Source organism: Peromyscus maniculatus, chromosome 13, assembly GCF_049852395.1.
Source record: "Peromyscus maniculatus bairdii isolate BWxNUB_F1_BW_parent chromosome 13, HU_Pman_BW_mat_3.1, whole genome shotgun sequence".
Lineage (NCBI taxonomy): Eukaryota > Metazoa > Chordata > Mammalia > Rodentia > Cricetidae > Peromyscus > Peromyscus maniculatus.
Window position 1 is genome coordinate 13,733,429 of NC_134864.1, and position 24,920 is coordinate 13,758,348.

A 24,920-nucleotide genomic window follows, 5' to 3' on the forward strand; every position below is an offset into this window, starting at 1 on the left:
ACAGATTATTTTGAATAGCTACAAGAATAATATAAAATTGATTTGTTCTAGTCAACATAATTTTAAGTAATGGGAGGAATGGTTTAACTCAAATTTTATAAAATTATTTCTAACTGCCAAGTGCGGTGGCACACACATTTGGGAGGAGCTCACATTTATGAGTTCAAGGCTAGCTTAGCCTACAGTGAAATTTCCAGTACAGCTAGGACTGTTACACAGAGAAATCCTGTCTTGTAAAACCCAAAAAAAGTTATTTCTAGCCATGTTAAATATATTGATATGGCAAATATTAACAGAAAGAAATATTTCAGTATTTTGCAATTTTAATTTTACATATTCCTTCTTTCTGTTTGCAGACAGTGCTACTATTGAATCTAACACTGTAGGTAGCCTCAGAAAAGTCAATATTTGTGATGTTTCTTTTTATTAGTTAATTAAAAAGGCCTCAAATTAAACCTTGCTGTACTTAACAATATCAGAGACACAAATGCTTCTTGAACAATAGAAGTACTTATCCTCAAGAGGAAAAGAAAATATTGGATGTGAAGTCATACCTAGAGCTGAATTCTTTTGTATAGATCATGGTCTGTGCCTACAACACCAGTACAGAATCCGATAGACAGAAATCATAGCTTCCTGTAGTTTTAATACAGTACATCTGAAGTAAGGAAAATTTCTATGAATTTTTCAAGAATTATATCAGAAATATAGCTGAAATAATATTTCATCTTACGCTTTTACTGCTCATATCATCAAGCAGGTAGGAGGAGGATTCAGTCCATAACTGGCATATGAGTGCCAGATTAAAATCATCAGTTTTTTCCTCCTGCCCAACATGACAGAGGAGTTGATGTCAAAGGGCCCTCACAATTTCATCAGCCATCTCTCTACCAGAGGAGATGGCAGGCCAAGATATTTTCTTTATTATTATTATTATTATTATTATTATTATTAAGAGATTTTCTATTCATTTAACATATCAACCACAGATTCCCCTGTCCTCCCTCCTCCTGCCCCCCTAGCCTTCCCCCACAACCCCCCCCCATTCCCAGCTCCTCTAAGGTAAGGTCTCCCATGGGGAGTCAGCGGAGCCTGGGACATTCAGCTGAGGTAGGTCTAAGCCCCTCCTCCCTGTACCAAGGCTGCGCAAAGTGTCTCACCATAGGCAGTAGGCTCCAAAAAGCCAGCTCATGCACTAGGGACAGGTCCCGATCCCACTGCCTGGGGGCCCCCTAAACAGTTCAAGCTAAACAACTGTCTTGCCTATCCAGAGGGCCTAGCCCAGCTTCATGGGGGCTCCTCAGCTATTGGTCTACAGTTCATGCATTTCCACTAGTTTGGCTAGTTGTCTCTGTACTTTTTCCCATCTTGGCCTCGATGTCCCTTGCTCATAGAATTCCTCCTCTCTTTCATCGATTGGGCTCCTGGAGCTCGGCCTGGCACCTTCAATTTGAAGCAGAGACTCACTTTTTTTGTCTTAAGATTTCTTTGATGAAACTTAAGATATATTTACTTAGTAATCATGGGCCAGGTATCAGGAGGTATGTGCATTAAGAAACATTAATCATAGTTTGCCTGACTGTATTGTTTGATTTATGGTTTTAGAAATGCTTATTAAATATTTTCTCTTTCCTTTTTATGTAAATACATATAGTATGAAACTTTTAGTATAGAAATTGATGAATATTTAGTCACTCAATGAGAATAAAACAATTATATTGGGTTAAGAATCTCTTGCTAGACATGTTGCAAGCACTAAGAGTACCACAAATATTATGCTACTAAATATAGTATTAAACTGAATCCTAATGAATTATTGTACTCATAGATCCATAGATCCACACATCTCTCAACTCTCATCTGAGACATTTCTACTTGCAGTAGACAGTGATTAATACAGTTACCTACAACTGGACTAGGTGCTAAGAGTGAGAGACTAGAATGCTCAGTCCCAAAGGGAACATATGTAACACCCCACGCCACCAAGACTTGGGAATCATTGTGGACGAGGAAGTATAAAGACTGTAAAAGCCAGAGTGGTGAAGGAATCCAGTGAAACATTGTCTTCTGTATACATCAGGGAAGCTGTACATATGAATTCACTGTGGTTGTGGAAGCATGCAAAAGACTGGTTTAAGTCCAAGCTAGAAAAATTCCAGGATGGAAAGGAAAGTTGGACTCATAATTCCACCCCTACCTGTAAAGCTATTGGCAATGATTAGATGCTAGGAGAGGGAGAGGCAGTTTTCTCTAAGAGTGTAGTCTCTGTTAAGTCAATGTGCTGATAGAAGGGCACACATCCAAGAATATTTGAGCAGGACAAATTAGTCCTAAAGGAATTTTAAAAAGGCACAAAAGTTTGGTGGGTCAGAGAAGAGGTAGGGAGTTTGAATATGGATGGTCAAAACTTAAAGGACACTCTCAATAGGTTTTCCTACTCTTATGTTTTAATTTTTGTTTTTATACCTCAAGCATCATGTATTGATACGATCCTATTTGCCTTTGTCCAATATCTACCTGATACAATAATACAATTGATTGATTAATTGTACAAATCCATACAGAGTGTCCTTTTCAGAATAAAATATCATGTTTCAATGTGTTCTATGCTTATAAAATGAGTTGGTCATTTTCTTGTGCGTATCTTAAAATTTATGGGAATATTAAGATTCGTAGTCCTCATAAGTAAGCAGCAAAGACAAGACACATATACCATTTACATTTCCCCATCCCCTCTCCCAGAAGGAAGCTACTTGGAGCAAAATATAGTATTAAACTATATTAAATGACAAAAGATTGTCATTTGTGTGCACAATAGTGCATAGCTAAGATGTAGGTCAACTTATTTCTTAATATAACAGTACAAAAATAATAAAAATGTCATTGATGCTGAATAAAGATCCATCTTTAAAAAGTTTTGTTGTCTTTAAAGTCAAAGGTCAAGTTAAGCATAATACTTAGACAAATTCAATCTTGAGAGTTCACTAAACTAATTAATGCCCTATGAAAGTCGACCAGACACAATTCATCTCCCTCAACAAAGCCATTATCCACTAGGGCAGGTGGGAAACAAACTCACTGGAAACATAGGTGACTCAAGAAACCATTCAAACACCTCTTTGTACATCTTTGCAGGTGCACAATGAATCTCCAAGTGGGTCAGATATCTGAAACGTTCTGTATGTCCTACCCAGCTCAAAATAAATAGGGAAGTATTCCAAAGAAGAATGGAATTTTCAATAAACTCTGAACAAACATTTTTCTGGACCTTTAATAGAAAGAATGTAACTATTGCACAAAGATACAATAACAGAAGTTCACAGGTATTTGTGAAAGAAAAAGCAGATTGTGCACCTAAAGAAGATTTTAAGGAGCGGGGCTGGAGAGAAGGCTCAGTGGTTAAGAACACTGACTGCTCTTTCAGTGGTCCTGAGTTCAATTCCCAGCAACCACGTGGTGGCTTATAACCACCTGTAATGAGATCTGGTGCTCTCTTCTGGCCTGCAAGAATACATGCAGACAGAACATTGTATGTATAATAAATAAATAAATCTTTAAAAAAATATTTTAAGGAGAATAAGAACTTTGGGGCAGTATTCCAGAGATTAGTACACATTGTTATCAAGTGATTTGTTGGAATTCAAGAATCAAATTAGAATTAAATTTTCCAATGATTTTTACCAGCATCAGGACATCTAAAAGTTACCAAAATATGACTTGAAAAAGAAAGTAAATATACTAGGTGAAAGATAGAAATGCAAAAAATAAATATGTGTATTTATAAATAAAAAGGCTGAACTCTTTCAAAAGTGTAGAGTAGTTCCTTTTATTACTAAAATTGTCATCCATCTTTGGCCTGTGTACCATGCTGTGTATTTAAAGTACTCGGGTCCACATCTTTAACCTATCTACCACAAATTGGTATCTTTGGGGTTATTTCAAATTATTTTCATCTTCCAGGGGGCAAAATGGTTACATTTGGTCACTTTACTTCTGACATTGTTCCTTATTTTCATTTCCGTAGGTATTTTGAAATAATCAACAAAGAACTAGTGTAGAAACCAGGAGAACCCACTTCTTCATCCAGAAGACCAGACACAACAGAAATGCATGAGTTCAAATGATATTGCACGCATAAGAGTTCTTCTCATTTATAATATTCAAGACTTAGCATCATATACCCGTTGGGGCAGTCTTTCTTCACAGGTGACAACGATTTTTTTCTTCTCATATATTGTTGTTACTTGCTTTTCTCTTCTTTGTGCAGTTTTCTTTTATTTTTATCAGGTTCAAAATTTTGGATTTTAACTGATAAGTGAACTTTGGCAAAACCAAGTGTATTTAATAGTAAAAAAAAAAAAGACTAATGTCTTGTTCATTGTTTCATTCAGTAAATGATAATTTTCTTTCCCTGAGTATTTAAAACAAGTTCCATATATGTCCATTCAAATATGCTGTACAGTAGTAAATGGTTACCCCACAAATGGCTAATAAATTAACAACCAAAGGAATAAACTGAGCTGGTATTAAATAAAATGCCTCCCTTCAATTACAGCAGATACATCCTAAAATGGACATATTTAAATTGCACCTTGAAAAATAAGGTGTTTTATTTTCTCCTGGGAAAACAGAAAATCCTGACAACATTTTCATACTATACACTGAATTAAAGCACATCAACTTCTAGTTTTTTAAAATAAAGAAAATGTGCAAAAAGGGAGGAAATGGTCATTAACATGTTTCTTTCACTTCCTTTTTAAATGTGTCTTGTTTCCTACATATCACAAATAAAAGCTTTTATAGCTTATCATTGTTAAATTCTTATTAAGCACTAAATAACAATAGCTCAAAAAAGTATAGAGAGGCTTCTAAAGTTCTAGAGCTAAGGGCCTTGACCAACTTCAAATGCCCAAGGAGCAGTCAATTACTGCTATGTTAAAAGCTTGTTTAAAACCTTTGTTCAACGTTAACCTAATATATAGCTGACTTGTACATCCCAGTAGATTTGGCCCAGTTTTATTACCATCTTTAAAAAATTTGTGACCTTGAGGGAATAATATATCAGAGATGAGAGCAACTTAAAAAAATAAATTAGCTATGAAAAGACTCCAAATATTCACATACACATAGCCTCTTGCCTCTAGACTTGCTCTAGGCTGGAGAACACTAAATTTATGTAAATTCAACTTTACAAAAATTGATTCAAATGTCACATTTTATAAATTTTGAATGAGTAATTATTTTGTTATAAATTTAAAAATGTTATGAAGAGAAGGAAGAGTCAGTCAACAGAGATTTTCATGTATTTCTTTGTGAATAAGCAAGTTGATATGGCAAGAGATAAAAGTTCTATGATCTTTTACCCTAGAAAGATATAATTTATATAGACAGATGTTCTCTCTTGAATGTGGAATATAAAGCAATGAATAAAGGGGTAAATTTGCTTGATAGTGGGGTTTTTTGGGGTGGTGGTCTATGGCTCTTATAGGGACTATTGATAGAGCTTCATTTAAGTTTATATTCATATTTCTATGTATACATCCACACACACACACACATACACACACACACACACACCTTGTCTTTGGATTGTCTCTCAGTGGTTGAAGGAACCTACTGCTCTTGACACCCCAGACTTAGGACATGAGACTCAGAAGATTTGGCTGGATATAACCTGAATGCCTCCTTCCTGCAGTCCAGCTTTCTTAGTACTAAATAGTGCTATGCAAGTTTTCAAGGAAGGCAAACAATGGATAGACCTACCCATATGAATCAAAATCATGATCATCATGACAAGACATCCCTAAAAGTGCGGTAGTGATACTCATATGTTGGTGATAACCAACAGCTGTCTGATCATGCCTGAAATTAGAAACTTAGCCAGTAACCTGGGGCTAGTGAATTCATGGATCTCAAAAGAAAACCTATAGCATCACCTTGTCAGACCAGCAGAATTTCTTACTGCAGTATAAAATATATCTTTATACCCATATAAAATTGTAGCTCTCATCCCTCATAAAACAAGACCATTACAGAAAACCACAACTGATTTTTTTATATCACAGATAAAAATCTCTGATATCACAAAGATCAGTGGGTTGTGGGGAGCCCAGCTCCAATGGATACATCTACAGCATGGGGACAGAAAGAATGTGAGAGTCAGAGGACTAAAAGGCTATTGTTATTTTGTCTACTAAAAATGACAGGGATGCTACACCTGTGGCTAATTACATAAGACCTGAACATTGACAATATTAATCAACATGCTAACATAAAAAAGAGAAATCCTACTGGGTCCCATCCCTAGAAAAAGACTAATGGCTACTGGAGGAGAGAATTAGCCTTTTCCAAGTATGAGCTTCATAACTGGTTATCCAAAACAAACTGGTCAACCCTAAAAACACATGCACACAAGCAAAAAAATAGACTCTGCTGGTGGTATTTATATATTTATGCTTATATGAGTAACAATAATAGCAAGAGGCCATCAATTTCAGAGAGAGTGGGGAGGCATGGAAAGAGATGGAAAGAGACGACATTGTAGAGCTTAGAGGAGGGAAGTGGACTGTAGAAGTGATGTAATTATATTTAATTAAAAAATTAAAAAGCTGAGCATAACAACACACATGCCTTTAATCCCAGAACTTGGTAGGTAAAAGCAGGCAGATCTCTGAGTTTGAAGCTAGCAGGGCTTACAGAATGAGTTCCAGGAGAACAAGGGCTACACAGAGAAATCCTGTCTTGAAAAACAGACAAACAAAGATGCGAACAAAAATCGAAACAACAACAAAAATTAAAATTTAAAAAGAATAAATAAGTAACATAAAATGTAAAGTTAACAAAAAAGACATAAATATATATACAAATATACATTTAAATTGGTTTTAAAGTTGAATGAAAAGATACAAAGACTGATTAGAATAGCAATATTGTTTCAGACGCTGCAGTTAAGGTGGGGTCTAACAAAGAAGACAGCATGCAACTAGGGAAACCAGTTAAGGACTAAGTTCTAATCAAGAGAGGATGTTTGTGGGGAGACAATGCCAAATCTTTCAATTTGAAGATATTATTTAGGGAAATTGCTGATATGCTGACAGTTTAGTCCACAGGACAGTGAAGGAACAGGCTACTTTATGATAACTATAATTTTTCCCATGTACATTTGCCATGAAAGGGAATTTAATGCTTGCTTTGTGTGTGTGTGTGTGTGTGTGTGTGTGTGTGTGTGTGTGTGTGTGTGTGTAAAACATATAATTGATACTACAGTAACTTTCTGTGGTACATATTTACATATAGTAATTTGTAATTAGTCCATCTAGGTCCTTTCTTTGGGAGAGAAAGCAACTGGAAACCTCCAGGAAGAGAAGCCATTAGTTGGTGAATCAATTCAACCTCATTCTCAACATTTTCAAAGTAGTTTTCTATACTAATTATTATTGTTAGCTACTGAAGTAATGAATGTTGCCTTTTAACCTTTTAGGTGAAGCCAGAACATTTGTGAATTCATAAAATAGACAGAACACGGAGTCATCTGTTGTAGATACAATGTTTCAGGATTAAATATAAGTGGAGTCAAATGGATTCCGACTTAGAAAGTGTAACCATATTCCTCTTAATATTTTTTCTTTCAGGTGAGAGACAACCCTGTCCTAGAACATAAAATGGGTCCTCAAATACACCTGCCAATCACTAGTAAAGCAGATCAAAGATATTGGAGACACAGGCTGCAGGGTTCAAATATGAAAACATTATACTGGATGTTACCAGAATTTGCTTTCCTTAGAAATGATCACAATGTATTTAATGATTACACTGGCAGGTTAGTGATCTGAAACAGAATATATGAATTGTAAGTCTAACCGTTATACACAAAATTAAATACCCAAGTCATTAAAGGGAGAGAAAAGACAACACTGGTCAAACCCCCAGTTCCTCAGCATTTAGCTGGAGGTTAGGCAGGGCAGCAACATGACCTAACTCTACTTCTCCATAGTAGGCCAGTGTGGTTCCTGATAGACTAAGGAAAGAGAATTTTGTCTTTATATAACACAGGCGTTAAAATTCATAGACTGAGAATTGCAATCATTAATGGATCAGATGCTAGGGGTCTGCAAACGTGCAGGCTGTTGCAAGAGAATGGGACCAGAACAACGGTGGACAGTTTCCAGGAAATGAATGCAAGAAAAATGAAAATGAAAGGCTGTGGTTTGTAGCAACGGCAGTTACCAAATGATGAAAGAAGGTAGGGATCTGCTTATTGAAGGAATAACACAGTGTAAGATACCAGTATTTTAATTAGGATAATAATCAAATTTTAAACATAACAGTCAGTATAAGTGGGTAACAAAGCCAGGAAAGAAAGTGACACCAACGAACTGATATAAATGTGCTCAATACTGATGGCATCCTGTGTCACATTGAAAACAATATTCTCATCAGTATCCAAAATAGGGCTGAATCTATCAGCTTAGTCAGCCTGCAATGTTTATGTCCTAAGAAAGGGGATCAAGAAGTGAGTCCTGTTTGGAGCAACTACCTTCAGGATTAACCACATTTTGAAATCTACTTCTTCATGTCACAATCCTTTCTAACACACGCTGATACTTGCACTGCCTTATTTCACCTGCCCCGTGAATGTATGAGTGTAGTAGAGTTGAGAAACCTTACATATTCTTCACAACAGTGCTTCACCTAGACAGCAGTGTTTAAAGCCCACTCTAGACATTCTTTGCCTTCACAATGTGTATATATTTTCCACACATTGGCACATCTGTTTCATTCATTCAGCATGTTTCCTAAGGATCTAACACATAACAAAAACTGTACAGACACTAGAATGGAACTTTAAAAATTGCTTAATATTCTCAGTTATGATCCATTTCTTACTTCTTCAAGTTAATAAAAAGTTAACCAAAGACATGCTTTGTCAGATATGTTGGTCACTAATGAACAGCAAATGAGAATGTTCAATTATGTGAGGAAACTAAACTTATAAACATATAATTCCAATAGCACAAATACAGAATAATAAAGGCAATTTTACCCAATATAGTAGATACAAACTCACTAACTTAGATTTTTGTTTCTACAGCTCCTAGGTAATTAGTAATAAAACAGTAAAATTAATTTATGTATGAGATGGCACTACATAATAATCTTCATTGTACAAATTAAGTTATATGAAAACAATGACTAAAAGACGAGGTCTAAGAAACTATTGTTTGTCCCCGTATGTACTAATATAATTAACATAGTCATTTCCCCATCTTTAAAATCTGTTGTGAAATGCAACTACAAGGAAATCAACTTTTCTTCCAATGATATAGTAATTAAATTTCTAATCCAAAATAAAAGGTTGTTTGTATACAGCCTTGCAAAGGATACCACACAAAAATGGTAGAGTTATCAATAATTCCTAAAGTTAATATGAATCTCAAACATTTCTTACAATATTCTAAGTAAAGTGTTGTTGACATATTCACAGTCTCAAAAAGGCAAAAGCAAAAGGATGCTCACCTTATTACAAAATTGTGACTGTCAATCTCCTTGCCACACTCACTGTCTAGCAGAATGCCGGAATTTCCAACAACGGCACAGGTCTTAAACCTGCGGTTTTTCATTGGTGAAACCTCAGGCAGAAGGCTATGCAGATCATGTGAAATATTTAGTGTTCGGCGTCTGTCCAGCACATAGTGTATGACATCACCAGGCTTAAAACTGCTCTTGACCACAGAGACATCACGTTCCGCATCTAAGAAACGGAGAATGTTCTTCCTGTATTTGGAATGCAAGCAAAGTTTTATATTAAGAACCACATATCTAAGAACTGATGGGGTCATTTATACATGGCATGCACAATATAAACTAGTAACTACTACTCTTAAAATTTCAGATGGTATTTAAATCAAGTAAATGTTATATGAAATCATATTTTAAAATCCTGTGTAAGGGGCTTAGAATAATTTTGTAAGTAGATATAGTATTTACATATATATCATTTAAAGTAAGGAAATCACTCCATTGGTCAAAATATACTTAAATATAATTTCTTAGATAAGTACAGTTGATACAGATCAGCTTTGTACTAGTAGATACTTAGTTAGTGTTTGTAATTTTCTAGAGCCATTGCTTTTATTTAATATTGTCCAGTGAGATGAATAGTAATAATTTGAAGTTATTTTGAATTAGACCATAGGAAGAAATACTAAATTATTGAGAATTCCCCTAAAATACATTTACTCAAATGATACATTAAATCTGTCTGTAAGTTTCTATTTACACTTAAGAGTCTAAGAAGTAAGATGGTTTAGAAAGTCCTGTACAGACAGAACATTAATTTTATATGGGAATTGTGTGCGTGTGTGTGTGCGCGCACACGTGCGCACATGTGCACGCGCTGTTGATCTTTTCAAATTGGATGTGAATGCATCTTATGTATGATTGTAGGAAAAAAACATAATTCTAACTCAGCTCATCACTGCATTTTAAAGCCTATATTTTTATTTTTAAAACTTATCCCATTCTAAGCCGGGCGGTGGTGGCGCACGCCTTTAATCCCAGCACTCGAGAGGCAGAGCCAGGCAGATCTCTGTGAGTTCGAGGCCAGCCTGGGCTACCAAGTGAGTTCCAGGAAAAGCGCAAAGCTACACAGAGAAACCCTGTCTCGAAAAACCAAAAAACAAACAAAAAAAAAAAAAACCCACAACTTATCCCATTCTATAGCTATTGTACAAGTTAATCATAAGATATAAGATGATGTGCAAATACAAATATGTGCATATTCTAAATAGATGACAGAAGTTGTGAAAATAGACATAACCAGCGAGAGGGCAGGTGAGATGTGGCCTCCTAAGAGAAAATGCACCTCCACTGTAGACGACTGGCAATGGTAGAGAGAGTGCCCGAGCTGACCTGCTCTGGTGATTAGATGGCCAAACACCCTAACTGTTGTGATAGAACCCTCATCCAGTGACTGATGGAAGCAGATGCAGAGATCCAAAGCCAAACCCCCGATGGAGCTCCAGGAGTCCAAATGGCAAGAGGAAGGATTATATGAGCAAGAGATGTTGAGACCATGATTGGAAAAAGCACAGGGACAAATAACCAAACTAATGGAAACTCATGAACTGTGAACTAATAGCTGAAGAGCCCCCCATGGAACTGAACCAGGCCCTTTGGATAAGTGAGACAGTTGACTAGCTTGAACTGTGTAGGGGGCCCCGAGGAAGTGGGACCGGACCTGTCCTTAGTGCATGAGCTGACTTTTTGGAGCCTGGGGCCTATGCTGAGACACTTTGCTCAGCCTTGGTGTAGGGAGGAGGAGATTGGACTTGCCTCAACTGAATCTATTAGGCTGGGCTGACTCCCCAGGAGAGACCTTGCCTTGGAAGAGGTGGGAATGGGGTGGATTGGGGGTAAGACTAGGGGGTGGAAGGAGGGAGGACAGGGGAATCCTTGGCCGATATGTAAAATTAAATTAATTATAAAATAAAACTTTTTATAAAAAATAAATAAATAAAATTAAAATTAAAAAAAGAAAGAAAATGCACCTGATCAAGTGGTTGCTCTTTCAAACTTCAGAAGCTGAATATTGTACACAATAAATTGATTTCTCATGGGAAACTGGTTTAAAAGTATTCAACTGTTGTTTTTTAAAATGTAAAATAGAAGAATCAGACATGAAATAACCAGGTGGCAAGCAGTGAGGCAAAGGAATCTACATCTAAAAAGTCGTTTTTACTGCACCCTGATCGGTAAGGGATGTGAGTATAAATCATAGCTGTCCACACAAGAGTGGTAAAATTATCTTTCTGTATAAATCTATAGATTTTAATGATCTAAAGAGGTATCTGTGATCAAGTTATAGGATGGAGAGCTAGGTTAGAATAATTTTTAAAGCATAAAAAGGAATCTTTGGAATGAATCATTCATGTTTGTAACTAACATCCAGGAAATATGCCAGGATCTACTAGCCTTGGAAAAAAATTATATTGACAAAAACTTAGGAATGTGGCCTACAAAAATCCAAGATTATTTAATCCCACAGCCACCAATCACAAAGCAGCAAAAACCAATCTGTGAAAACCATAGTAAAAGGCTGAAAAGCAGAAGTTATTTACCAATGTGCTCTTCTTAATGCAAGCTTCTATCTTCACAGGGATAAAAGTCAGTGCCTGGTAGTAATATGTATGATAAAGACATGTATTTTCCTTTTGTGATAATATTGTCACTGCTGTGTGACATTGAGTAAGTTTCATTATTAAGAACAAAACATTATAAGGATCTGGCTATTCTCCACAAAAGATAAACCCCTACTATCCAAAGTGGCACCACAAATACCTTCCATATACACTTACTAACTAGCACTTGATTACCTGGGAAGAGATAGCAAGGACTTGATATCTAGATTTTAACACAGCTTCTCATTAGCTGTGAAGACGACAAGGTTGTCTTGGAAATAAAACTGCACTGCACGGATGTGGTTAAATCACTGAAGTGGGTGATGTTGCCATTTCCCTTTGAAGAGAACTGAAATGGGCCGCTGTAGAGGCATTTGAAGATTGTGCTCAAAAGTAGTACCATGTTTGGCAGCTTCAGAGGAGAAGATCAGGTTATCTGATCTCGCAAGTAAGAAAAGTTTCTGTAGCTTAGAAATCCAAAAGGGAAACTCCCTTTCACACCATCAAAATGTTACACTTACGTGCATATGAAATGACAAGAGGGACTTTCCAAAAGTAGCGCCTTTTCTCGCTAATAGAAAATTAGAAGCAAAATCATTTCAAAATGTGTTATCTGACGCCCAAGTAAGCAGAACACTTGTACTTTAACCACTTTAAGGGGAAAAGTTTAAAAGGAGTTTGAAAAGTTTAACAAAATTTACTGATACATAGCCTGGCAAACTTTCGGGAGAAAATAGTAGTCAATGACATGAATAGATCTTAAGTACAGTAGAATACTGATTAATGTTACGTGTCCTTCTAATGCTGGGTTGTAGGCTTAGCAGTCATATATTTTTATAAAGCAGAAGTATAAAAAAAGCAAAATACCTTTCAAAGCAATAAAAATTCCAAGTCATATAGACTAATGAAACTTAATAATAGAAGAAGCTTTTAGATAAGATTTAAAACATTTTTAAAAGTAGAGTTGCTATTTCAAACTAGAAAGTTAAGAGGAAAAGGATTTGCATGGCTTTAAATGATTTTTGAATGTCTTATTTCATATATTTATTCAAACATTTCATTCCTATCTTAGGGCTAAAATTTATGCATGGAAAGTTATTGGAGATAAGATTGTTGGTAGAAGTGTATAACATGCTGACAATAATTATTATGAATGAATAATATTGACTTAGAAGCACAAAGCTTCTTTGGAACCAGTGAGGAATGATTAGATTCTTCTCACTTTAGAAGGCTAAAAAATATTAGATTAAAGATGTAATGGCTATAAGAAATTCCATGGATTTCCTAAATATTTTTGTCACTTAGACATACATATATAAGGAAGAAAAAATGGCAATTAAATATAATTAGCTGAATGTCACTGAAAACAGGCAATGTGCTTCTTAGAGTAAATTGAAAAACCTTTAAGTTTCATCAGAAAGATATAATCGGTCTGCTTTAGAACATAATATGAATTTAATTTTGTTCAACTGCAGAGTAAGCAAAATTGCTTCAAAAATAAAAGGAAACCCAGCTTAACATCTAAGCTTACACACTCACAAATCAGCAAAAACTTATTTTGTACACAAGCTGTAACTTTGCAAGCTTTCTTGATATGTAGTCAAGCCACCAACAGATATTCAAATTCAAGGACTGTGTCTGACTTCAAAGATTATCCATATCTCTAACTGTCACTTGTTCATTCTAACACAGACCCTCAAACATCTTCAGTTAAGCCAACACCTACTTACAGTGACTGTTTTAATAGTAACTGGAAAAAAACTGAAAACATGTTTCATCTTCAGTGAGACTGAAAATCTTAGTCAGAAAAAAACTCCCCCCCCCCCCCCCCGCCCGAGACAAAGTTGACTTGAACCAAAAGGTTAGTGAACTGTTAAACTGACAGGAAGGACGCTACACAGAAACTTCTCAACTGAAGGTTCAACCAGAACTTCCCTTCCAACACCGCCCATCAGTTGAAACAGCAGCTGCAGTGGTCCAGTGGGTTAATTTACTACATATTGTTTTCACTTGTGAAATGTTAAATATAGCTAACCCACTGTCACATGCCATTCTTTCTTCTCTGTTCTGGGATCAACAATATATGTGTTGTGGCAACTGAAATTCCACTGAAGGTGCATCTGTCCCACCAGAAAGCACTAACACATCTTACAGCAGGAATACGTTAAAAGTTAAAAATGAAATTAGGTTGTGTGTGTGTGTATGTATGTATATATATATATATATATATATATATATATATGAAATTAATTTGAATTTATTACAGTAAATAGAAAAGATAAAGGAGAGAATCAGTGTTTGCAAACTTGGTGTTTAAAACAAAAATCACATTGACTGACAATGACGGTTTACTAAAATGGAAAAGAAAAAACTTTGAAATTGCTGAGTGCATTATTTTGCTTATAAAATGAAAGAAAATCCCTACAGGATTTTTTGTCTGAAAATTTATCTTCTGGAGCATTTTGCCTCAAAGGCCTAAAAGAACAAAGTCTTTTTTTATTACTTAGTATTTCAGGACTGAGGAACATGTTACAGGAAAGAGATTTTAGCATCAAAAAGAAAATACTAAATAATCACACCAAATGAAAACTGAAATTTTTCCAACATATGTGAAGAACACTGTTTTTACAGTTCAGCATTTCACATTTGGCTATAAATTTGGTAAAACTGGATGATAACAACTTATAACTTTTTCACTTTACATCAAATAAATATATATTTTGCATCAAATAAATATCATGCACTCCTTAAAGGGGCCCTCCATATTTAGTACTAAAATATCATCTTCTACAACTTGTTCCATTAAAAGACTGGCTAAACAAAACACTGAATGGGAATGTTGACTCTTTGGCAAAATAAGCTTCTTAGGCCACAATTAACATTATTGTCCCTTGGTAATCACAGTAAATATAAGACAGTGTAGAATTGTATGTTGTGTTTTCTAGAAAATAAATCTATAAATGTAACAACCAATTCTTTTACACAACTAAACAGAAATGTGCACTTATGTTTAGTTAAGCAGTCTTATATGTTTAAGAAAGATGACAGATTGAAACAGTTGACTAATTATTGGCTAGGCTGTTTGGGGAGAGTAGCTGAGTTCACACATTTCCATATCCTTATTTGACATTTGTACTTCTTAGGGTTTTCTTTTTTAATATATGAAAACTGAGAAAAGAAAAAAAAAACAAAATATGGAAAGTAGGTCAAGAGACAGATGCTGGATAGAAACTGACAATATTCACAGACTTATTCACAAGGAAAGTAGCTGACAAGTGCATTTCTGAAGAAAACAATATAAACAAGCTACTGTCAATACAGCATAGCCTCAGAACAAGGCAATCACTTTGTGAATTTACTTGTAAGGTGCATTAACTCGTTAAACCCTGAGTCTTCAGAGCACAATGAACACAAATCTCCTTAGACAATTCTCCATCATACAAGCTTAGCAAGTCAACACCTGATATGTCTATGAAAGCTGCAGGCCAATGGACTGAAGGGCTGAACACTAGAAACAAAATTCACATTGAAAAAAATAAGGAAAGGATCCTATACAACTATTACATATGTCAACGTAAATTAACAAATAATTCATTAGAAATATCATCAGCTCACTATAAATATAATGGTAATTTTAAAAAAAAAACTAGAAAACCTTAAAGTACAATTCAACTATTAAAAAAAATTATAAGTAATGGCCCAATAAAAGCATTCAAAGTATAATTTTTGAAAAACTTGAACAGCATCCAGCCACCCCCTTATAGACATGGTTATTAACAATAGACTTGTAAAACCAAAGCCAAACAACAAGATGTTTTAATATCCTAAATCTTTTTTTACAGGTGCCAAACTGATTAATACTCAGTAGTCATTGCTGCTAGAAGCAATTGTAATTTTTATGAACTGTTTGCACATTGTGCAATAATGAACTTACAAATTATTCTTTTCTTACAAATGACAACTTTGCATGTATTATTCAATATTTGTTCACTCTTGCATTGTTTACCGCTTTTTCTGTCAAGGGGAGCAATATAAACATAGCTAGTACTAACATTTCATTCATATTAACAGCTATTACCTGAAAAAGCGCACCTTCAAAACCACAACTGCAGCCTTCATTAGTTTGTAAAGTTCCAACAGAAGACTCACTTGAGTCAGTTTATATTAAACACCCTTAGACTGGCTACCTTAGTAAAAAGCAAAATTGTAAATTTAAAGTCTCGTGAATATATAGAGTATTCATTTTTGAAAAGATGTCAGGAATGCATGAACTGATGTATAAATTATGGAGGTATATTATTCATTTAATACACTTTTTAGATTTTCACATACATAACACATTTTAAGCATGGCTAGGTATGCTAATTAAACTATTATGATATTGTTTTGTATAACTCTCTACTGCTTTCTTTTGCATCATCCATGCAGCCTCATCTAAACAACTCCTTTCTTGCCAGATCATTTTTTTTCCCGAAGTCAGGATTGTAAATAACTTCTTTTCTTTCTAATCACTTTTTCCACTCTTTTCTCTTTCAGTCAACTTCTGAGATCTAATGCCCCTCTACCACCTCATTCTTAAGAATTAATTCATTGTTAACTTATTTTAGATTCAAATTTGGAACTAGTTATGGGAGACACAGAGGAAGATACTCTATAGGTATCACAAGAGGACAAAAATGTCAAGCTGACAAATAGATGAGACCCTCAACTTTTTAGTCAGTCCGCTACTATTACAAAATTTCAATGTCAATATCTCATGAATGAATAACTAACATTTTGAAAAAAAACACAAAAAAGGCAAGGATTTTATATCTATATGTATAGGATATGTTCTCTCAAACTTCTTGAGTTCTGAATTGCCATCATGTTCTAATTTAGGCATACGAACCAAAGCAATGGTGTAATGAAATAAAAGAAATATGAGATCCTTGCTTCCTCCATGCTTAGGAATGTAGAGCCCACTTTTCTCATTAACTTTAGGACTGAAGTAGAAGAGAGTGTTGTGGTGGATATAAGGAGTCATTGGATTTTACTTCAATAATTCATCCCAGCTTAAAATATCTGTCCAGCAAAGAATAAGCCAGACTTTTAGAAAGTTTATTTTCTGACTTTGTATTCACTTTTTTATATGAGCTTATACAGGCATAACCTGTATGGACTAAATCAAACCAATCTATACTTGAAACAAAAGGAATCAATCAAGGAACCCCTGTTCTATGCACTTAAGTGACAGATCAAAATGAAGTCTCAATAAGGAAGAATTAAGGAAATGACTCCTAAGGTGAATGTTCATCCTGAACAATGGAGTAAAAATATGCTAAAGGTTAGTACTTAGCTCAGTATTTTATTCCACTGATAATAAGATAGTATATTCAAAATTCCATCATCCTTAAATATTTGACTGTGCAATGACTTTATTTCTTGGTTCCACGTTCTTCCAAGAGGAACATCAAATACAGCTGATTCAATTTTTCATTAAGCTTTCACACTTAAGCCATAAATCAAGTGTTTAATAGAAAGTGGCTGAACCCAACACATTTAATAACACGATGTGAAAGTGGGGGGCTTATTAAAGGAACTCACCTTATCTCCAGGACTAAAGAAGAGTTGATTTTCCAGCCTTGTACAGAGTGTTGGAAGATGGTTGAACCAGCTTTCCGGATGATTTTATCAGAGCTGTTGACAAGCGACCTGCTCAAACACAATTCACCATCTCTGTAAGAAAAGAAACAGGCCAGCTTTGTGAAAAGCAGAAGCACTTGGCATAAGTGTCATCATACACAATTATATTTACATTAGTGATTGAAAGTTGGATAGTATTTTCACAAGTTATAAGAAAAGAGAAGCATGATGGGATGCACTCTAGGAGTTAAGTGATGGATATTATCACAACAAACATCTGCATACCTTTTTTAGAACATAATCTTTCCTTCATATAAGACAAACCTCAGGATATTTAAAGAAAAATAACTCTCATCAAAGCTACAATGCCAACTAGTGCTGCCCCCACTGCTTACAGAATAAGCAGTATGATGTTTGGTCAGTTATTCTGTAAGCCTATAACTTTGGCCACCAAGGTTAATTTTGTTTCAGAGAAGGCATATAAAAGTACTGAAAATAATTTTTGCTGAGGTCTACTAAGAAAGTCTTGTGTATAGCAGCTCTGTAGATGTTATCAATTTTATGGTGTGTTTGCTCTCTATTCTTGGGCACTACTTCACTGTGTTCTTACCTTAGCCTTGACAAACAGCAATAACATTATTTAATATGCAATGACTGCGAAGATTATGGGTTTTCTGTATAACAAAGTAATTTTTCAAGCATTGTTGAAGTGCCAGTTTAAAAAGAATTTTTCACTAACATCATTAGAATGAGATTCCCAGGAGACAGAGAAGAAAATTCCTTCAATTCACATGTCCAGTGCTTTTATATTGTTTTAAAAGCAACTACCTCTTTCAATCAATATTCTCTAGTATATAGTATACCATGTAAACTGGTAATTTTAGGGGTTCGGTGGTGTTATCATGGTGATAGACTTTTTTTTTTTTTCATTTAAACCATGAGGACCTGTAGAGCTAAGCAGTTCACTACTGAATAGATGTTTGTCTTTCTGATTTCTGGTAAAAGATTCAGAGAATTAGAAGGCCATTCACTTCTAATAAGGAAGAAAAAGCTTAGCTCTTCCAATATTTGTACTGGTTATTTACATGTAAGCTTTACATTTTTTGCTTCTCAAAAGCATTGCTAAAAAGCAACATGATTGTTCAAAATCACAAAGTCTGAATGTGTGTGTATTACCTAGAAATTTTTTTCTACCAATAAAAACATTGCCTTTTAACAGCTGCTGGAGGATTCTAAAACTGGAGGCTGATTTTTTGGTTCTTGCTTTACACTATTTTTTTAATATGTAGTTTTAATTTGAAGCAGCTCCCTGTGCTGCTTATGAAATCATAGGAAAGCCACCTCCTGCAAAATTTGGAACTCTATGAAAATTAATGTTTTACATGGTTCTACTGATGAAAATGACACATTTGCATGCCTGTGCAAGGCTAATAATAATCATTTTCCAGAGGTCATTTAGGATGTTAGGAAACAGAGTACATTTTGCTAAGCAGTGATCCAGTCATCAATTTTCATATTATACTTTTAATGATAATAATTACATGTGAGTGAAAATGTGGATGTGCACAAAAGTTAACCTTCACATTTTAGTGTGCACCTCCCAGCAGGCATAAATTATCACTATTTTCATGGGAAGAGGCAAGGATCTTTCCAATCTTCACTCCATTAACAGCTGCCAGTATCTTTTCCTTCTACCACAGACTGCAAAGATTAGAATAATAACTTTTACAACCAATATATTTTCATAGGAGCAAAATTATGCATCAGATCGAATTTTTAAAACTTTTATAGTATTGTAGCACTTAATCATGGGTGTAGTTCTACCTGTACAATGGATTTTATAATGATATACTTAGTTCAATTGGAGCCTTATCAGAACCTCTAAAATTAAAATTCAAAAAGTCATTTTTAAAAAGTACAAATCCATTTTTTTGTGAACACTATGCCAACACAGTACTTCACCACCATTTGAACCGCTTCTGTTAAATTGGTGATTGGCCACATGTCAGGCTTTTGTCATTGGAAAGAACTTTAAATGGAAGTGGGTGGGTACAAGTAGTCAGAGTTCTCTTTCACACTCAAAGGAGTCATCTGAGCCTCGAGAGCATGCTTTTTTTTTTCCTGCAAAGTTAAACAGGGATATTTTTGCACATGATCTAGGTTTCACTCTGTCATAACAAAGATTCCCTTCCCATGAACTCAAAGCATGAAGGATATTTCCACCCACCGCTTGTTTCTCATTCTAGTTTGGACTTGACATCTGAACAGCTGCACTGAAAACATTTTTTTTTTGCATAAAGATATCTACAAAACATCAGCATGCAATTTTAAAAGGGAAGAGTCTGAAGACATCAAAGAAATCACTCAGCACTAAAGAATGCAATTTTCCAATATTCCTGCTTATATAGTGCTGTGAAAAATTCAACAAAGATGATAATATAAAACATTCACTGTCAGGGAATATTCTTACTTTTATCACTTAATATCTACAAATCTCTTGTTGGTGTTTTCTCTTTGACATGCGTTTCTAGTCTTTGTGAAAATTTGTTTCATCAGTTCTGATATACATAGCAAAGGTGATTAAATACACTTTTGGATATCAGGTCTCAACAGCCAGGTCTACCCCACTGAAGCTCTGAACGACTAATTAGCTTTAGAATGAAGTTGACCAGATTAAGCTTCCTCATTAACTTAAACTTTTAAAAATCCTATCAACAAAAGAACTTGAAACAAACTGAGTTTGAACCCAAGCAGGGGACAATTCCATATTCTATTCCCAAAGTGTCAAACAAATAAAGATGTGATACAGTGTAGTGTAATTATAAAGATAATCTATGAAGTGGAAACCGCGGAATGCTGTTTTCCAAAACCATCCTCCACCTTTAAACAAATTGAAACTAGCTTGTCCTAGCCATAGTCCAAGCACCAGTGTTTAGCTTTACTGTCAACTTTATGAATGCCAGAACTCATAAGTGTTGGTCATTTAGTAACATAATGTAAGCAGCCTTGAGGGGAGAAAAAAAGACATGTATAAGTCAAGTGTATTTAAGTCTCATTTTAGTCTGCCAAGCTAGTTTCAGGGAATCTAATCAAAACAGACATCGTATACATCATCTTTTTTTGTCACACTTGCAACTTCTTTCCTTGTTAAATAGGCATGTTCATGTATTGTGTGCAGGAATCTTAAAGCCCATTTCCAGTATACTCTCACCAACATAGAAAAAGTGGAAAGGTGGGACAAATGTGAAGCACATGCAAAAAAACAAAAGTCAAAAATGACCCACTTAATACTACCGATCATCGGGGTAAATTTGTTAATAAAGTCATTCTAACAATCAACACCATTTATCAAAGAGAACGTGGCAGTTTCAGGTGGTCACTGATGACTGCTCGAACTGTTGGGAATGGTCCCTTAACTCTCATTGCACACACCGCTGATGCTACTCTGCTAGGAGAAGGTGGATGCTGGACAGGAAAAGTTCCTCCGCTACTGTTTTCCTCTCTGCATAGAACAACTGCTCCTTGCTGAAGAGTGATGGGGGGACTCTGCTAAAGGAAGAAGGGTGGGATAGAGACACCACCGCCTATCTGGTGAGAAATGCTCACGGGAGCGGCAGGGACGTTGACTGTGAACCCAGAAGAATGTAAGAGGAGAGCACTAGGTTGAAACTACCGCCCACCTGCAAGGCTCGCAGTGCCCCCCAAAGGCTATGGACTGCCTCTGTTACTTCACTTTTAAATGAAGCTTGGGTCTGGGCTCCAGAGCCTCTTTCCTCTTTTAGTCGCCTCAAAACAAGGCTTCTCCACATAAGCTCACACGGAGAAGAGATGAGTTAGCTGAGGAGCCAACTGCTCCACCAGAGGCACTAGTGGGGAGTTGAAAGAAAACCATGTGCTCGGGCGACAAGCTTTTCTCCGAAATGTTTCATTCTGGCGGAGGAAAAGGAACGAATGTCCAGAGACAAGAGCTGCCCTGCACTGCTCCTGGCAACGTTGGCTCCACCTTGAGCTGCTGAGTCCGAAGCTCAGGGCAGTCAGAATTCCTCCAGCACGTGTATGGAGACGATCTCCGCAACCAGGTCCCTGTTTTGCCCGAAAGGACTGCAGTTGCGGCTTTTAATTAAAGAGGAGGAGCTTTGAACGCGAATTTATTGTTTGACTGTCAAAATAAAAAGGAGTCATAAAATGTTGACTCCTTTCAGAAACCCTCTACCCCATCTCCTCTTTATCCAGCTCTGGCTGCTCGTTCTCTGAGAGGAAAGGCTAGACACCGGGCATGCCTCTCTTCCTCTTTTGTTAACTCAAGCGACTGCCTCAAGCCTTCTCAAATGAACTGGGACGAAAGAAACTGCCGCTCCGCTGGCAAAGGGTTCAGGCCACAGCTTAGTAGAGCTACCCAGGCACTGCGCGGCTGTTTGCGGTTCCCCACCTCCGTTCCCCACCTCCCAGGGCTGTGCCCACCCTCCAAAGGTTTCCGGAAAAAAAGGCCACAGAAGAAATGTCACTGTGAAACGTGGGGTGTCCTGGATCTGTTATTTCCCCCGTGGCACCAGGGTGCATGCCTCCTCCCTGAAGGCAGTTTACCCAAGCTAGGAAAGGATTCCTTTCCAGTATTTGGAGACCCTGTTCATGGCCACGCCCACTCCTGCTCACCAGGGTCCCAAACCATTGGAGTCCTGTAGAAGCTGGGGCTGCTTTGTCTAGGCTCGGGCTCATCTTCAGAACCCATCAGTTCAGAAGGGAACAAAGAGCCTCTACTCACCAGCCCCAGCCTCCGCCTCTCCCAGGAATTCCCACGCGCGGGTTCACCACCTTCAAGACCCCTTTGTCTGCCTGGCAAAAACAGGTCTGCTGGGGATGCCCACACCCCTCCTAATTTTTTCTTTTCCACCATTGACATGGATTTTCAACCCCCCCCCCACTTCTGTGTAAACGACCTCACATGATTCTTTTATTTATTTATTTTCTTTTCTCTGATAGCGACCTTGAATAGGTTTGTTGAAGCATAAGGACCATTCAGCCCACTCCTTATTAGCTTTCTTTTCTCCTACAGTCCCCTTTGAATGTGGTACTGTTAGGCTAGCTTTGTATAGACTAGCAAGTCCTTCCACGAGGATACACCTGCGTCTTGCTCACTTAAATGCGACTGATTACTCAGAGAGGAGCAGGGATATTAAGAAAAGAGCTGCGTAAAGTTTCACAGTCTGGGTTTTAGCAGCCCCGTGTCCCCGCCCCCATACAAACCTCGCACACAAAAATGGCAAGCATCCTTCTTCGTTTTAAAAATGTCAGAGACAATTTTAAAAACAGAAGGAAATCTCAGCCAGCGCAGTTTCCGACTGCAGAAACCTCCAGGCTTGGAAGGATTTCCGAAACAGGACTTTTAACAGAGTTGACAAGCAGGACCATATCCTCAGGAAAGAAAAAAACAAAAAACAAAAAACAGTTTCCAAGCCTGTCAGAGACACGAAGTTACAAGGAGCTCTGCTCTTGATAGACTTCAAAGGCAGAGAGGCCAGGGAGAGAGGAAGGAAGTGTGGTATTTACAGAACTTAACCGGGCGGAGATTTTGAACCCATCTTGACAAACTCAAGAAAGAGCAATGATATAGTCTGTGAAGGCACAGTTCCCAGGTCCCTTCTAAAACTATTACCATGAAACGCAGGAGTTCTATCCCTGGAGGAGTAAATAAGGAATTGTCCTTATTGGCACTGTAATTTCTAATTGAAAAAAGAAAGAAAGAAAGAAAACAGATCTCACAGGCGCCTCCCACCATCACCAAAATCAAAAACAAACAAACAGGAAAGACTAAAGAAGACCCATTTCCTCCACTGTGAACTTAAACTTCTGCCTTTCGAGAAAGACGCTTGTTAGAGTGTCTATCTAGACTGTCAGGACACAGAAGGAAGGAAAGACAAGGATGTGACGAGTGAAAACATCTCTCGAGTTCTGGTCAAGCATTAAAATGACAAGGGCACACGCTCTTTGTTGACACTTCTGCAGTGACTTTTCTTTGGTGAGCGGCACCCTGTGCCAATACATCTGCTGCTGCTGCCGCCGCCGCCGCTGCCACCACCACCACCACCACCACCACCACCACCACCACCACCACCACCACCGCACAGGGCAAGTTAAACTCATACTGGAAACAGCATGGGAATCCCACACAGACCTCCAAAGAGCCATTGTTATTTAATTCATGGCACTAGCCACCCGCAAGCAAGCTCGAACCAACACACACAGCACTCCAAACGTCACTTATATGCACACTTCACTGTGGCTTGACTTTGTGTCATATCCTGAACATGCATTTACCCGATGAGTTGCGTCTCTTGGTGCTCCTCAGTTCTTGCTATTTCTTTTGTCTTATAAAAGATCAGAAGTAGACTTATAGTGCAGATGGTCCACCGCTTTCTAATGGAGCGCATCTTGGGTGCCCGGGAAAGTCCTGGTTGCCCCAGTTCCGGCACCTTCTCTTGGTATAAAGACTCCGTTTTGGGAAAATAGTCGAGGGGGAGAAATCTGAAAATTGCGATGGGAGCGTGGAGCCGAGATCCCAGAATCAGGTCGCTAGGATGTTCTGCGGTGGAGCTCTCTGGGTTCTCCAGCGCTGCCCGGCGCCCTGCCGCGCAGTTTGCACTCGCCAGGCCAGGGTCGCTCAGTGCCGTCTCCCCGGGGCTCAGGTTTCTTTTCAAATGTGACACCTTGTGCATTGGAGGTGGCGGTCGCTTCTGCAGCTGAGCTCGGGGGCGTCACTGGCCCTTTCCTCGCCGTAGCAGGGAAATGAAAAGCAAGGCCAGCCAATCACCGGGCTGAGGGGGCGGAGGCTGCTGTTGCCTTGCGTTGCTGGCGGCTGCTAGGAGAGTAACGTCGTGGGCACGGTCTGCACTATGCCTGGGGAGGAAGCTCACTGTCGCACGCGCGCGCGTTCTCGCGCACATACTCAAAAAACCAGAGGCACACACAGATACACCCCGACCGTCTCCTAGGACGCCCAAACGTCAAAGCCGCGGATCCGCCAGCGTCCAGACCATCTGACTACATCAATGCAAAGAGTGGATCTGATCTGAGAAAGATGAGAGACTCATCCCACCGTAGGAATGCAGTTGATAGGGTTAG

General features: G+C 37.3%; 1 protein-coding gene across 1 annotated transcript in view; it reads right to left on the bottom strand.

Annotated features, from left to right (window-relative positions):
• St8sia4 (ST8 alpha-N-acetyl-neuraminide alpha-2,8-sialyltransferase 4) overlaps positions 1 to 24,565 on the bottom strand; it is a 92,803-nt gene extending 68,238 nt beyond the window's left edge. Inside the window, exons 1-3 of the mRNA XM_006985740.3 lie at positions 24,117 to 24,565; positions 17,763 to 17,894; positions 9,517 to 9,774 (exon numbers count right to left, since the gene is read on the bottom strand). Coding sequence (XP_006985802.1) covers positions 9,517 to 9,774; positions 17,763 to 17,894; positions 24,117 to 24,514 — 788 coding nt within the window. The 5' untranslated portion in view covers positions 24,515 to 24,565. The remainder of the gene's footprint in view (positions 1 to 9,516; positions 9,775 to 17,762; positions 17,895 to 24,116) is intronic.
• Positions 24,566 to 24,920: the final 355 nt, after the last annotated feature.